Genomic DNA, 13,182 nt, shown 5'->3' on the forward strand with positions numbered 1-13,182 from the left:
GTTGGTATTAGAAGATGCATTAGGCTGAAAAACAATTATATTTACTGCAACCATTTAAAAAAAAACACACCTGTTTATTCTTAACATTCAAGAGAGAAACCTTTAACAACAAACTCAGTCTTTAATAACAAAAAAAATCTTAACGAAAAGTTAAACTGATTCACAATCCAGTGGCCTCTATTTGCCACCTGATGTACTTAAAAATGGAAGGCAGAAGATAAATTAGGATTTGCACTTAAAATAGAACATATGTGTCTGTGTGCATACACACACACACATCTGGAGAGATAAAGTCACTGCCTTTGTCCAGACTTTTAATGTTTCGTAATTATGCCACAAAATACAATCTAGGACTGTCTCATCCACAAGAAATTTAAAGTTTTAAATCTGAGTCTGCCTAGAGCAGAAGTTATCAACACTGTTCAGCTTCACCAAAGAGTGCACGCAGAGAAAGATATTGATTATATAGCAGTATAGCCAGATTTCCCAAAGCTCTCTTTACTCATGTGCTTGCTTTTCGGACAGGGCAAAACCATAGTCCGAGAGAAGACAATCAAGTATTTTCGCACTGATCTCATAAATGGAAGCAAGATTTTACTGCAAGAACTTTCAGTAAGGTCATTTCTAAAATACCTTTACACTGTCACAGTGATGCAGAGTGAATGAAGGTAAAATTTTAATGCCATTTTCCAGTGCCAGCATTGTGGGAATCCATCTCAATGCAAATAAGAAGCAGCTCCATATTTAAGAGTTTTCTAGAAGTTCTTAGTACACAGCAGTTCCCAACTTCAGTCTTTTTTTATTTATTACAACTTAGTGTTTCAAGTGAGTAGAAATTTTGGTTATTCACAATTTAGAGTGACCAATCTGAGACATTTACTTTTATTCCTGTTGCTGGACAGAGGATATTTACTGAAGGTCTGGCCTTAAGCTGGAAACCAGAATGTGATGAAGATAGATGGGGGAAATGGAGAGGCATATCCATCATAACAGAGGCCTCTTACCACACAGGGAGTTTGCTGCTGCAGATCCTGTGTATTATTACAGCATTAGACTATATGAATTCTTTGTACCTCCCAAACTACTGAATTGATTATCCAAATTGTACAATCCAAGAACATCCTAAGCAATGAAGGTATCATAAAGAAAAAAAATCTTTTAACAACTGATACAAATTATATTACTAAAACGATACCGATAAAATTCACTCCAAGAATAAGTAGTTATACCTGTCTTGCTGTGGTTGAGGTTTCCCCTCCATTGCAGTGAGAAGAGTTGGCGCCAATTCACATTGTTTTTCCACGGGCAGACGGGGATACCCCATCTTAACATAAATTATGGTAAAATTCTAAAGGAGTAGAAAAAGCACACAGTATTGCAACAGTGCGAAAGAAATATCTGTTCTTTAAACTCTCCTTGTATGTTGTGTTACATAATTAGGTGTTGGAAACAACGTATGTTTTGGAAGACCAATTTCTTAATTCTAAGGCTCACTAACCCCCTCTAGCTTCTCTTATTCGCCGCCAATTTCACCACAAGCAGCTTTACCTGAGCAACAGCTTCAAGGAAAGCAAATGTAATGTTCTCTCTTACCTATTTCTGAAATAAAATAGAAAGCAATATTGAATAAATACAAAGTCAGCAGCACAGGCAAGGTTTCTCTTGAAAATGTGTTTCTAAATCATCATAACTAAAAGCTGCAAATGCAATCCAAACAGAGTCCAGTGATATGACAGCACAGCAGAGCAATACTGAATACTGGACTAACTGCTATCACGTTGACCCAAACCCAGCCCAGAACTGTAGAGATAAGAGTTATGTGTTCAATGACCTGGTTGAAAGAAATGTTGAAGTGGGAAGCATTACACTTCTTTGGAGATGGCACTTGTCAAAATTTTATGAAGCCTCATGGCAGAAAATATGGCATCACTCAGATACATGAATGAAAACAGATTTTTGATATGTTCAGCCAAAAGCACAGTTTATGTCAAGTTTGTCTTCAAACAAGATGGTTCTTCTAGTGCTCTACCGAACACATGCACTCTAGAAGCCCTTGGCCATTTCTAAAAGGTGAACTTCGGATAATCCTACTGCTTAAAGACAATCTGAGATTACTTCTATGTTACTGCTGTTTAAAGTCTAAATATTTCTCCATCAGTTTCTAAGATGCTATGTTTTCCATTTATGCTACATATGACTGAATAGTCAAATCAGAAGGACAGAAAGCTTCCCTCTGATTTTATCACCTTTTTTCATGATGGCGATTTGCAATAGATCTACCACGGCTGAAATGAAAATTGTCTTCATAGTTTCACAAAAACTTTTAAAAACTATTTTCACTTTCTTAACTACATTGAATGAAAAGATCTAGTAGTTTCCCCATCTATAAAATAAGGGTTTTTTTCAACTTTTCTTGCTCAGCTAAGGCCCTGACCCTAAAAACACAAAAAAATACGGGTTCTCATGTGTTCAGAGAAATATAGATGTTTTAAGTAAGATTCTGATCCTGCACGATGTTTTAAGACCCTGATTCTGCACGTATTAGGTTAAAGATTGGTAGCTGCTTGCAAAATGGAGCTTCTAACAATGAATGAATACACCTTCTACAATACAAACAACAACAATTCATGCATTCATGAAATATCAAGAGTAATTATCAGTCATTTGAACACAATCAATAGTGTAGCTGCTTTATGAAACTAAGTTTCACCCACAACAGACTATACAGTTCAGTTTAAAAAAACGTCTTAAGAGATCAACCTTATGGTAATAACATATGTGCTAGGAAAACTGACAGAGCTAAATACAGGAGCTTTAAAGAATACTCTGCTTGTTACAAGTAAATCAGCAACTATTCGTGGAAGAACAGACACTTACAGTGACAAACGACACTGCAGAAGGATCTTGATATTGAACTAGTAACGTCTCTACTGGAAGCTGAATTTTTGGACGACTTTTGATGCGTTTATTCAGATGAACCAGCAGCTCCATGACCTGACAGGAAGAAAACAAAACACTTGAAAGAACCACCATTAATTTTACTACTCTGGACTCCACATATCACCCTCAGTCCACTAGGCAGGCCTATTATAAACATATCAGGCTTGAGCTTCCTGATTATTTAATCTCTAAGAAAACAGCAGCCATCATTTATTGTATTACCTCGAAACCACTCTGACACGTCTCAAGTCACTGTTAAGACCAACACATAAAAAGTCCCAAATATGCCATAACCGATAACCTCCATCAACAGAAATGTCAGAAAGAAATGATTACTGAGGATGTTCTTTCTATACAGTTGGTTACTATACTTCAGAACTGAGCCTGGCTTGGAAATCTGTAGTGCTGCTCTATCTTGTGGCTGTAGAGTAACTCCAATTCATGACACAGAAGAAAAAAAAACAATGGAAAAAACCCCACCCATAATAAAGTTATCAAATCAGTGTATGAAAACTATGTTTGGAGTGGAACAAGACAGGACTGAAATTCTTCAGACAAGAGGAGAAGCCAACAGGAGCCCTGTGAATGTCAGGCAGCAGCAATGTGCAGCCCTGCCTTGGGCAGGCAGAGCCCCGGCAGCGATGCCAATGGGGCCAGGCAGCAGCTCTGGGGGGATGGCCCTGGGCTCTGGTGGACAGCTGAGCAGAGGCCAGGGTGCATTGAAACAAAAGAGGTGCAGAGTGGTACCTTCTCATGACGACGACTCCCAGTAGTGGAGCAGGGGCCCAGAGACTTTGTGCAGTCTCTATATCCTTGGAAGTTTTTCAAGACCCATCTCAATAAGACCTGGTCTGAACTTGTAATGGACCCTGTTTTAAGCAGGAGGTTGGTCTCGAGACCTTCTGAGGTCCCCTCCAAACTGAATTATCCCATGATTCTACAATCTTATGAAGTAGTTTCTTAGCATAGCATCAGCAAAGTGTCATTTGTAAATCCACTAAATGAAATACTATAACTGAACAGAAGAACTGTAAAAACTACAATCTCCAATCTAGAACAACGGGTTCTGAGAAATCACTCTGAACATCCGCACCTAGCTCAAAAACCCCATCAGATCCTCAAGCAAGGTAGTGCAAAAATGTAAGTGACATTAAAGGAGTCAGCTCAGCTCCAGTAAAACCAGACAGAGCTAGTCCTAGATGCAGGTTGACTTCAAGCAATTGAAGTCAAAAAGCCAGGGTGGGCACACTGTCCTGTGCTTTTGATGGCTCATTACCTTGGTCATAGTATGGTGACAGAGCAACCAAATTGCTGTCACTGAAGTTGGTCACGGAACTGCAGAACCATATACTTGCTGAGCTGTATATGAGCTAAGATATCATCTTTGCATCCACTCCATGAGTAGGTATCAAACAAAGTAACATCCAGATATAAGCCAGAGAAACTGCATAGCTGACAAGCACGTGACTGAGACCAGAGACAAGCTGACAAACTAAGTAATGCTGACAGCTATCAAATTTTGCTGTTGCAAAATTATTGTAACAGCAGTCACAAATTCCTATCAATTCAGAGAGGAAAAAAACTTTTTTGTGAAGGAAGAGAAACATACACATATGACTACAACACAGTTTGAGGAATTAATTACCCTGTTCAAATTACCCATGGTGGCTGGTGTAAAAAGATGTGGCTGGATTTTGTACGTATGAGGATTTAGCTAATGTCCTGCTTCTCTGATCATTAATATCAAATCAGTGCCTTAAGGATCTCATCCAGCAGTACTCATCTGACCTCAATCAGGCAAATGTCTGCACTTCCGAGTACGACTACTTCTTGTGTTTTTGCTGGCTTCACATGGGCTGCATACAGTGACACACTATCCAGTCTGGCACAAATGCTGCCAGTGCATCAATACTTCTTGGAGCACATCTGAACCAGCAGAGTGAATTTACCCTGCATTAGTTCTTTGTGTGACACTGCTAGGGTCACTGATTTGGTAGAAGACATCCTAGAGTTGAATTTAACTCATCTGTCAAATCGTGGCCTGAAGAGGAATTACCTTTTCAGAGTAAATGAATTAAGAAGGTATAGGCATTGCAAGCTTATCCACGTACCTAGACTACATCTTAGATCTGAAAATGTATGAGGACAGTAAGTTCAAATTACTGAATGAGGCAGTAATATTGACCTGACAATCACAAAATTAAGGGCAGGGATAAGACCAACAAAGCAGTATGATAAGGCAGCAGGAAGAAAAATGGAATTTTAACTTCCCCTTTCCATTCTAGCAGTACAAGCTTGAGAAGAAAGTTAGTCTGGGGAGTCAGAGTAAAATTAGAGTGTAGTCAATCCATCTGGTGTACTGAACAAACTACACTGTGCTTCTAAAGCTGGGTGAAAGGAAGTCCTTGAACAATTGTATTGATCTACACTTCAGTAGCATACTGGCAACACACAGATGTTCTTTTTTGCTTGTATACCTACGCTATCAAAAGCTACACTGTCAATCCAATTAAAATGGTGTAAGTTTTCAAATCACAGTTAACTATATTGGCACACTTTTTTTGTTGTTTTGTTTTGTTTTTTTTAAACCACTACAATAATTGCGGGAGACAGACATGACATGGGATGGCAGAGTTTTGTCACTGCCTAAAGTCAGTCACTGGGTGAATAAAGAGCTTATCCTGCTCTTTCCGTTCTATTTCATCTACTTTATTAGCCTTTATTAGATTTGTTTTCCAATCGCCTGAGTGCTCATGTAAAAAAACATATGCTTTTGTTTTACTTACATTGCCCTAACATGATTTTGAGGCTGGAGTTGAACAATAGGCACATTCTTTGTTGTCCACCAGGCAAAATTAGCATTGGAAAACTAGGTATTTGTGTTTAAAAATCATACGCATTTGAAAATGCATCAGACTTCTTAAGACATTTTTCTACCACATTAATGGCAAAGTAAGAGCAAGTAGAAGATTGTAAAGCTGAGTTCTGATGTAAGTAACAGAAAAAGGCAATGTGCACATTGAAAAGATTTACCTGCAGGTTATACACTCCACAGTAAATCTTCACTGATGTTGATTAGAATAAAAAACTGACAGTCTTCCCCTCCCCTCTGTCTCACTGAAAAATTATTTTGCTATGGAAAAAATACCAAAAAAAAAAAAACCCCACAAAAACCACCAACACATACAGAGCCTTCTTGTTACATTTTGAACACTGAGAGTCAACTTCCCTTCATTGATATGGCAAGAGTGGAATTCAGAGTAATTTCCTTGACTGCAATGAATTTGACAAATACCAAGATGAACAGAGAAGTGCTGTAATTGCACTTCTTGTATAGATAAAAATCTATAACCACATAGAAGGAAGAAGAAGAAACAAGTTTTGTTTCATTATTCATTCTAACACAATAACTACAATATACTGTAAGAATGCTATGTGATTTTGAGAGGCCTCTTAAAATTTAATTTTTTAAAGCAGTAGTCCTCCCCCATTCCTGAATCTCACAACACTCAAAAAAATAGACAACGATTCCAGTTTATGGAAAAAATGTCATATAAAAATAACTTAAGAAATTTCACTAGCTAGTTGGATGCTTTTCTTCAGTTTCAAGTGCACATGATAAGCAGGTATTCAGAAGAACCCTCCATCTGAGTTGGAGTATCTGTCCTTCAGCACGGTGGAATGGTTTCACATCTATGGATCCACTTCCGTGTGATCACTGTGAGGACCAAGTTTTGTGCAGAACTTTTGGAAAAATCTGTGTATAGAACCTGCAAGTATCTAGAAATCTACTCATAAATCCAGTGAAGGCATGATCATTTCCCTATTTCTACAAGACAACATGGGGATTACAAAAAGCTTCTTTTCCACCACCACTCCCCAACAGTCCGTCTGCCCTCTGCTCAGAAAGGCTCTGGTCCACCTCTATCACCAGGCAGCTCCTTCTGATGAACAGCTGCAAGGTCAAGAATTCATCCTTTGCTTTCTGATCCAGCTGCTCAAATCTCTTATATTCAGCTGCTGCTGCCCCATTTGCCTCTTCTGGTCACATCCTCCAGAACAGGAAACACAAGCAGGTGTTCCTCTGCCTGAATCCAGACCAGGTCAGATCTCTTCTGCCCTTAGCACTAGGTTTAGCGATGCCCTCACACAATCCCACAACTGCTGTCGTGCAAGACTTGTGCAAGGGAGGGGAAAAAAAACCTGCTAGTAAACAGAGCTCAGCTCCCTGCTACAGAAAGCAGCTACATCACTGAATTCCTTCATGTTCATATTAAATTCCATCTTCAACACTGTGTGGTCCTTGCCTGACCACCGGAGTAGGGGCAACGTCCAGTACATGGTGTCACGGAACTAGGGCCAGGCCCAGTAGCCCAGCAGAGGGGAGGCTGCCGCAGCTCCACACCCCCAGGTGCAACCAGGAGGCACATATTCACCAGTGGGCTTCACCCCTAGAGACCCACACTTGCTCCTCCCCAAATCATCTAGGTCCATTCCCTGCTTTTGGTTCCTCCAGTAAACATCCCATTAGAAGTCTTGTGCAATCCCAAAATGCTCCTCTCCTGAACCCCACTGTGTCCACTACCCCTAGGTAGCACCCTCTCAGTCCAAAAGGTGTTCTGGCATCGACTCATCTTGACCCAATCAGTGGGGTTAAGGCTCTCCTCCCAGGCCTGGGAGGTACCTGGACAGGGTGCCCCCCTCCTCTGAGTCCTTAACTGCCTGCCTGCCATGGTGCCTGTGTGTTCCCCTGGGCTTGTGGAGATGGGCCTTTGATGGGCTGATGGCCCCTACAATGGGCCTGGGTGTAGCTGGGCAGGGCGCTACACAGATTTCTGCACTTGCTATTGTGTCTCTGTGCTCCTTTGCAGGTATGCAGATGAGCTTTTATCCTATAACCAAATACAGTGAACTGAATTTCCCAGGTACATACTAAATTCCATCTCCAAAACTGTTTGGTCCTTGCTCCTATGCCTGTGTCCTGGTTTCGGCTGGGATAGAGTTAATTTTCTTCCTAGTAGCTGGTATAGTGCTGTGTTTTGGATTTAGTATGAGAGTAATGTTGATAACACACTGATGTTTTAGTTGTTGCTAAGCAGCACTTACATAGTCAAGGACTTTTCAGCTTCCCATGCTCTGCCAGGTGCACAAGAAGCTGGGAGGGAGCACAGCCAGGACAGGTGACCCAACTGACCAAAGGGGTATTCCATACCATATGACGTCATGCTCAGTATACAAGCTGAGGGGAGTTGGCTGGGGGGCAGTGATCACTGCTTGGGGACTGGCTGGGCATCAGTCAGTGGGTGGTGAGCAATTGCACTGTGCATCATTTGCTTTGTATATTCTTTTATTATTACCATTATAATTATTACTACTATTTTACTTTATTTCAATTATTGAACTGTTTTTATCTCAACGCACAAGTTTTCTTACTTTTACTCTCCCGATTCTCTCCCCCATCCCACCAGAGATGGGGGGGAAGCAGCTGTGTGGTGTTTAGGTGCTGGCTAGGGTTAAACCATGAGAGCCAACCTTCCTAACCCGGAAGTCACAGCAACTGCCTCTATGGCAGTAAGTCTTGGTCTTGGGCTAACTCATAGCTAGTGGGCCTCAAGTGGAAACAAAAGCTGCCTCCACACACCTGCAAAAGACCTTGCTGGTACAAGCAATGACTGTTTTCTTTAAGCTCTAACAGTTGTAATAAACCCATTCTCTATCAGGCTCATGACAACTTTTCCTCTATGAGTAAATTTCTCCAACATTTCTCCAAATCCAAGTGTCATAAACCACGATACGCCAGGGGCATTTCATTCTCCCCGATCAGGAAAACATACCAATATGGTAAATTGCACCCTTACCTTTTTACGAACTCCTTCCTGTGTGCTGGACAGCTTGAGGAGAACAGGTGGTAGGAATTTAGAAATAATGTTCTGTAACTGCTCATCTGTTTCTGCATGGCCAAGACGCAAGAACACACGTTCAAGTTGATCTGCAGTTTAAAAAAAACCAAACAAAACAAACAACAACAAAAAAAAGGGGAAAAGAGAGAAACTGGTTGAAACTCGAAATTACTGTAGCAATAAAACAACTTTTTCTGAGCATCTCCTAATGGGCTTGTAAGAAATGCTGCACACTGTTCTTGAAGTACTTTCACCTCAATAGCACTCAGCACAGATCGGTCTTCTATTTTGAACACTAACTGAGCAAACTGTTGATGGCAGAAACCAGCCTCATAGCTTCCAGAACTAGCCTCCACAATTACGTGGAGACCACTCCTACCAAAGACAGAAGCAATTAAGATTTCCTTTGCTTCACGTTGTGTTTCAAATAGAGGTTAGAACACCTCCAAAGGTGAAACGGAAGGTTAGGATCTCCAAGTCATTTCCTGCCCTTTCTGCTTTGACAGCAAAGGTGTGCACCTGTGGGGCTGTTAACTTCTGAAAATATGCTTGCTGTGATCTGCATCCAGACCATGATGTTCCGTATCTCCACTAGTTAATTACAGGGCAGAAAGATTTGGCCAATTCTTGTTACATACTTGTTAAACTGAGAGTTCCAGTCATGCACAGGAATTGTTGTAGATGTTGCGTCAACAGAACAAAAACAGCCAAGCACGTACAACAGAACCCAAGACCAATTACAGTTAGGAAGGCAGAAAGGAAAGAGTCTAGGCAAAGCAGAAGTTGTAAGTTTGGGGCAAGCCATACCATGGCAATTGTGTACAAATAAACACACTGCACACCTGAAAGCACAAGAAACAAGCTACAAAGTGAAAAACAAGTTCTTTGAAAGTTTGAGACTACTGTTCCAGGATAAATTTCATACAGGCGTATTCATAGACATCTTGACACAGGCTAACCTGTTCTGCCCACGACTTTCTGTTAAGCCTCTTAGGTCTTCCAGAAAATCTTTACAAAGCTGTACAAATGTTGACTGAATCAGTTACTGATGTGTTACAGTTTGTTGACCTTTTTTCCAAAGGACAGCATTATCATCAACAGGAATAAGATTGCAAGCGTGAAACGCAGGACATATTGCTGTAAGTTAAAACACAAAGCTCTTATCACTCTACAAAGCTGCTGGAGTGTTGTAACAAATTCACCTTCCCCTAGCCAGCAGGTCTCCTCCCCAAACCCAGGAAGGAACACACACAAAAAAATTTTTTTTAACATCTGCAGAGGTAGAAGTTGCAACTCCTACAAGATCAAGAGAATGGGGGGCAGGGGCCAAGCAATAAACATCTGTTTTCTCAGTGAGCTAGCAGAAGATCATTTCAAGGAAACAGATGAGACCAAAATCTTCTGTCAGCAGCTCAAGGACAAGGGCTGAGGACCATCTGTCTTTATGCAAAGAATGGAAGAGTCCCTATTTTAAGCACCAGCATGCAGCTGCCCCAATAGCTAAACCAGAAGCAAAGCAAAATCTCCCTGGCACAGCAGCATTCCCGACAGCTGGACCGAAAACAGTCCTTGTGCACAGGATCAGGAGCGTCTCTTCTCTATACTGCAGGCCAGACCCACAGGTAGTAAGGAGACCTAGGGCTTTTGAAGGGACTACAGGTCTTAAGACATCCTACAAGGAGGAAACCATTATCCCAAAGACTAACCTAAAGTGACCTGTTGCAAACTGAGATTAGAGGGAGACCAAGGAGAACCCTCCTTCAGCAGAGGAGGATCACTGCGCTGGCTGTAAAGGACTAGAGGCAAAAAAGAAAAAAGCACTGGTGCAGGGCAGAGGTAAAGACTGAAGTGAACAGATATGGTTGGAACTTAAGTGAACAAAAAGGATGTTTAAAGGCAAATACAGCTCTAGCCAGGAAACCTATCATGATGTAGCTGCAGAAGCCTTTACTGTACTATTTTTTAAATCTGTGCTATCCCTGCACTAAGAGTCGTCATAGCATCATCCCTCCTCTGCCAGCTGCAGATTAAACATAAACATATCACTTCCAACATTTTCTTTTCTGCTGAGCAAATATGACAGGCAGCCGAAAAGACAGAAGACTATAAAATTTTACTGTCAGGGAAATTACAAGCTGAAACTCTGCAGCACCTACAGTGCAAACTGACTTGCCAGTCAATCTCTTGCAACGTCTTCAGACATTTCCTGGTACAATCAGGCTGCCAGCTAGTCAATGACTTCACAATATTTATCTCATATTTCAATCTTTTTTTTTTAAATCCTAACAATTTCTTTTTCTTTTCACCTTCCTTTTCGCGTCATACTCCCCCGGCCCCCGAATGATCTCTCCCTCCAGGACCTCCACAGTGTCTCATGACTCTGCCAGCACTAGGGAACTGCTTAGGCCACGCCAAGCAGCTGAAGTAATTCAAACAACGAATGAAATCATCAAATCTTTCCCCTCGGACCTGGACCTCCAGGAGATATCACTGCAGACCCACCATCCTCAAGCAAGCCGGCTGAGGAACCTCCCCAACAACACGTTCCTTCACGTGGCAACAGATCAGACTCAAGTGTAAGCAAACATGAATGAAGTTATTTCTGAAGCGATTTGTTGTAGCCACTGGACTACACACACCTTCCGAAAGGCACAGAAACCACTCTGCACGTGCCCACAGGAAGGGGAGCAATGCACTGAATTGCAAGCATCTACCCCATTTCCAGCTTCCTCCATTATTCTGTTGTTACAAGCAGCAACTGTAATAACAATAGAGATCAGGAGGAAAAAAAGGCTTGCCTGTGAGATACGTTTATTACTTTTCCCATATCTCTGCTGCCTAGTCAGTTAAGCCCCGATGCTGCCATCAGGTATCCTTCCCTTAACCATAAGTACAACAGGACTCTTCAGCAAATTCAAGGAGACGAGTCGCTTGGCTGCAGTTAAGAAATTGGCCTGGAGTTTGTCAGAGCACTCTCCTGTGCTGCCGATGCAGGCTGTATCCATAGCAGCAGGACAGGAAAACAAAGAGCTATAAACCCTCCCAAGTATTGCACATCAACCATTTTCTCTCCAGTTTTTATTCTACTAACAATTAAGACCATCTCTCAAGCTGACAGCATTCATTATGGGAAAGCATAAGCCCTGGAGATTTAAAGCACCACACACAATGATCCAGGAGAGGAGCTGGGGACGCAATATCTGGGACTCAGATACTGTGTCCTACCTCCATGTGTGTTGCAGACCTCCTGGCTGGCACGGGGCAAGCTCCTTTTCCTCTCTGCCTTATGTCTTCTCACAACCTTCACCAGGTCTCCCTGTTCAGCCTGCACCAGCGAGCAGACCACTGTGCATCAGACATCAAACAAGACAAAAGATTTGCTCCCGACCCATCTCACATTCCCACATCGTGCACTTCACAAGTTTTTAAGAATGAAGCCAAAACCTTCTCCATCTATTTTGACAGCCCCTACTGCTGACTGTAAAACTGCACAGTTGTAATTTCAGGGGGGAACCACTAGGTTATATGATAGTAAAAATAAGCAAAGCAAGAGGTCTAACTTACTTTGCTACAAGCCACGGAAAAAAAAAGATGACACAAACGGTTTTGAATAAGCTTTAGCAACTGAAATTAACTACTACAGCAATCTTACCGCAACTTGACAGTAAGACCACTGAATTTTAATTAGAAAGCTTCTCATATCTCAGTCTTTACCTCTGCTAGCCAACACTGACCTTAAAACACAGCTCATCCAATGACACGCTTCCTGTAATTTTTCCTTTTGAAAGTTGACTAATACAGTTAAAGATAATTTTTAAAGTTTTCTGGAAGCACTGGAAGAAAGCAGTAAAGGAGGGATGACATTTAGTAAAGTATAGCTTTATCCCCATCTAAAAAGCCAATACTTAAGAGATCTGAGATTTTACAAAGGCTTCTCCTTCCTCAATCTCACATTAAACCTTCATCTCAAATTTAGGACTGTAATATTTCCTTGGTATTGGTTCCCACCTATAGCACCCTCTGTATTAGCTAATTATATATGTTTATGAAATTACTTCCATAGTCAATCTACTGCAGTTCAAGTCTGGTGAACATGGGGGAAGAACACGCCGTCAGAGGCAAAGGACCAACTTTTAATGCAGTCCAGAGAATTTACAAAAAAAAAACAAACCCCAAAAACCAAAACAAAAAGATTGCCATTATTTTCTTTACACCGGTGAGAAAGTCAAAGTGAAAGTGAGAAATGAGGAAAGGAAGGATACTTCACTGGAAACACAACCGGAAAAACCCTGTGCCCAGTCCTGCCCCAAGAACAAACTTGCATGTCAGAAGCAATGGAAGA

General features: G+C 41.3%; 1 protein-coding gene across 1 annotated transcript in view; it reads right to left on the minus strand.

Annotated features, from left to right (window-relative positions):
- The window catches only part of KIAA0368 (KIAA0368 ortholog), a 61,890-nt gene that overhangs the window by 44,614 nt on the left and 4,094 nt on the right, over positions 1 to 13,182 (minus strand). Inside the window, 4 exon segments of the mRNA XM_009573627.1 lie at positions 1 to 24; positions 1,230 to 1,348; positions 2,878 to 2,994; positions 8,799 to 8,929. The exon segment at positions 1 to 24 is cut by the window's left edge and continues 10 nt beyond it. Of these exon segments, the coding sequence (XP_009571922.1) occupies positions 1 to 24; positions 1,230 to 1,348; positions 2,878 to 2,994; positions 8,799 to 8,929 (391 nt within the window).

The sequence above is a fragment of the Fulmarus glacialis genome, unplaced genomic scaffold, assembly GCF_000690835.1.
Source record: "Fulmarus glacialis isolate BGI_N327 unplaced genomic scaffold, ASM69083v1 scaffold41162, whole genome shotgun sequence".
NCBI classification, from domain to species: Eukaryota; Metazoa; Chordata; class Aves; order Procellariiformes; family Procellariidae; genus Fulmarus; species Fulmarus glacialis.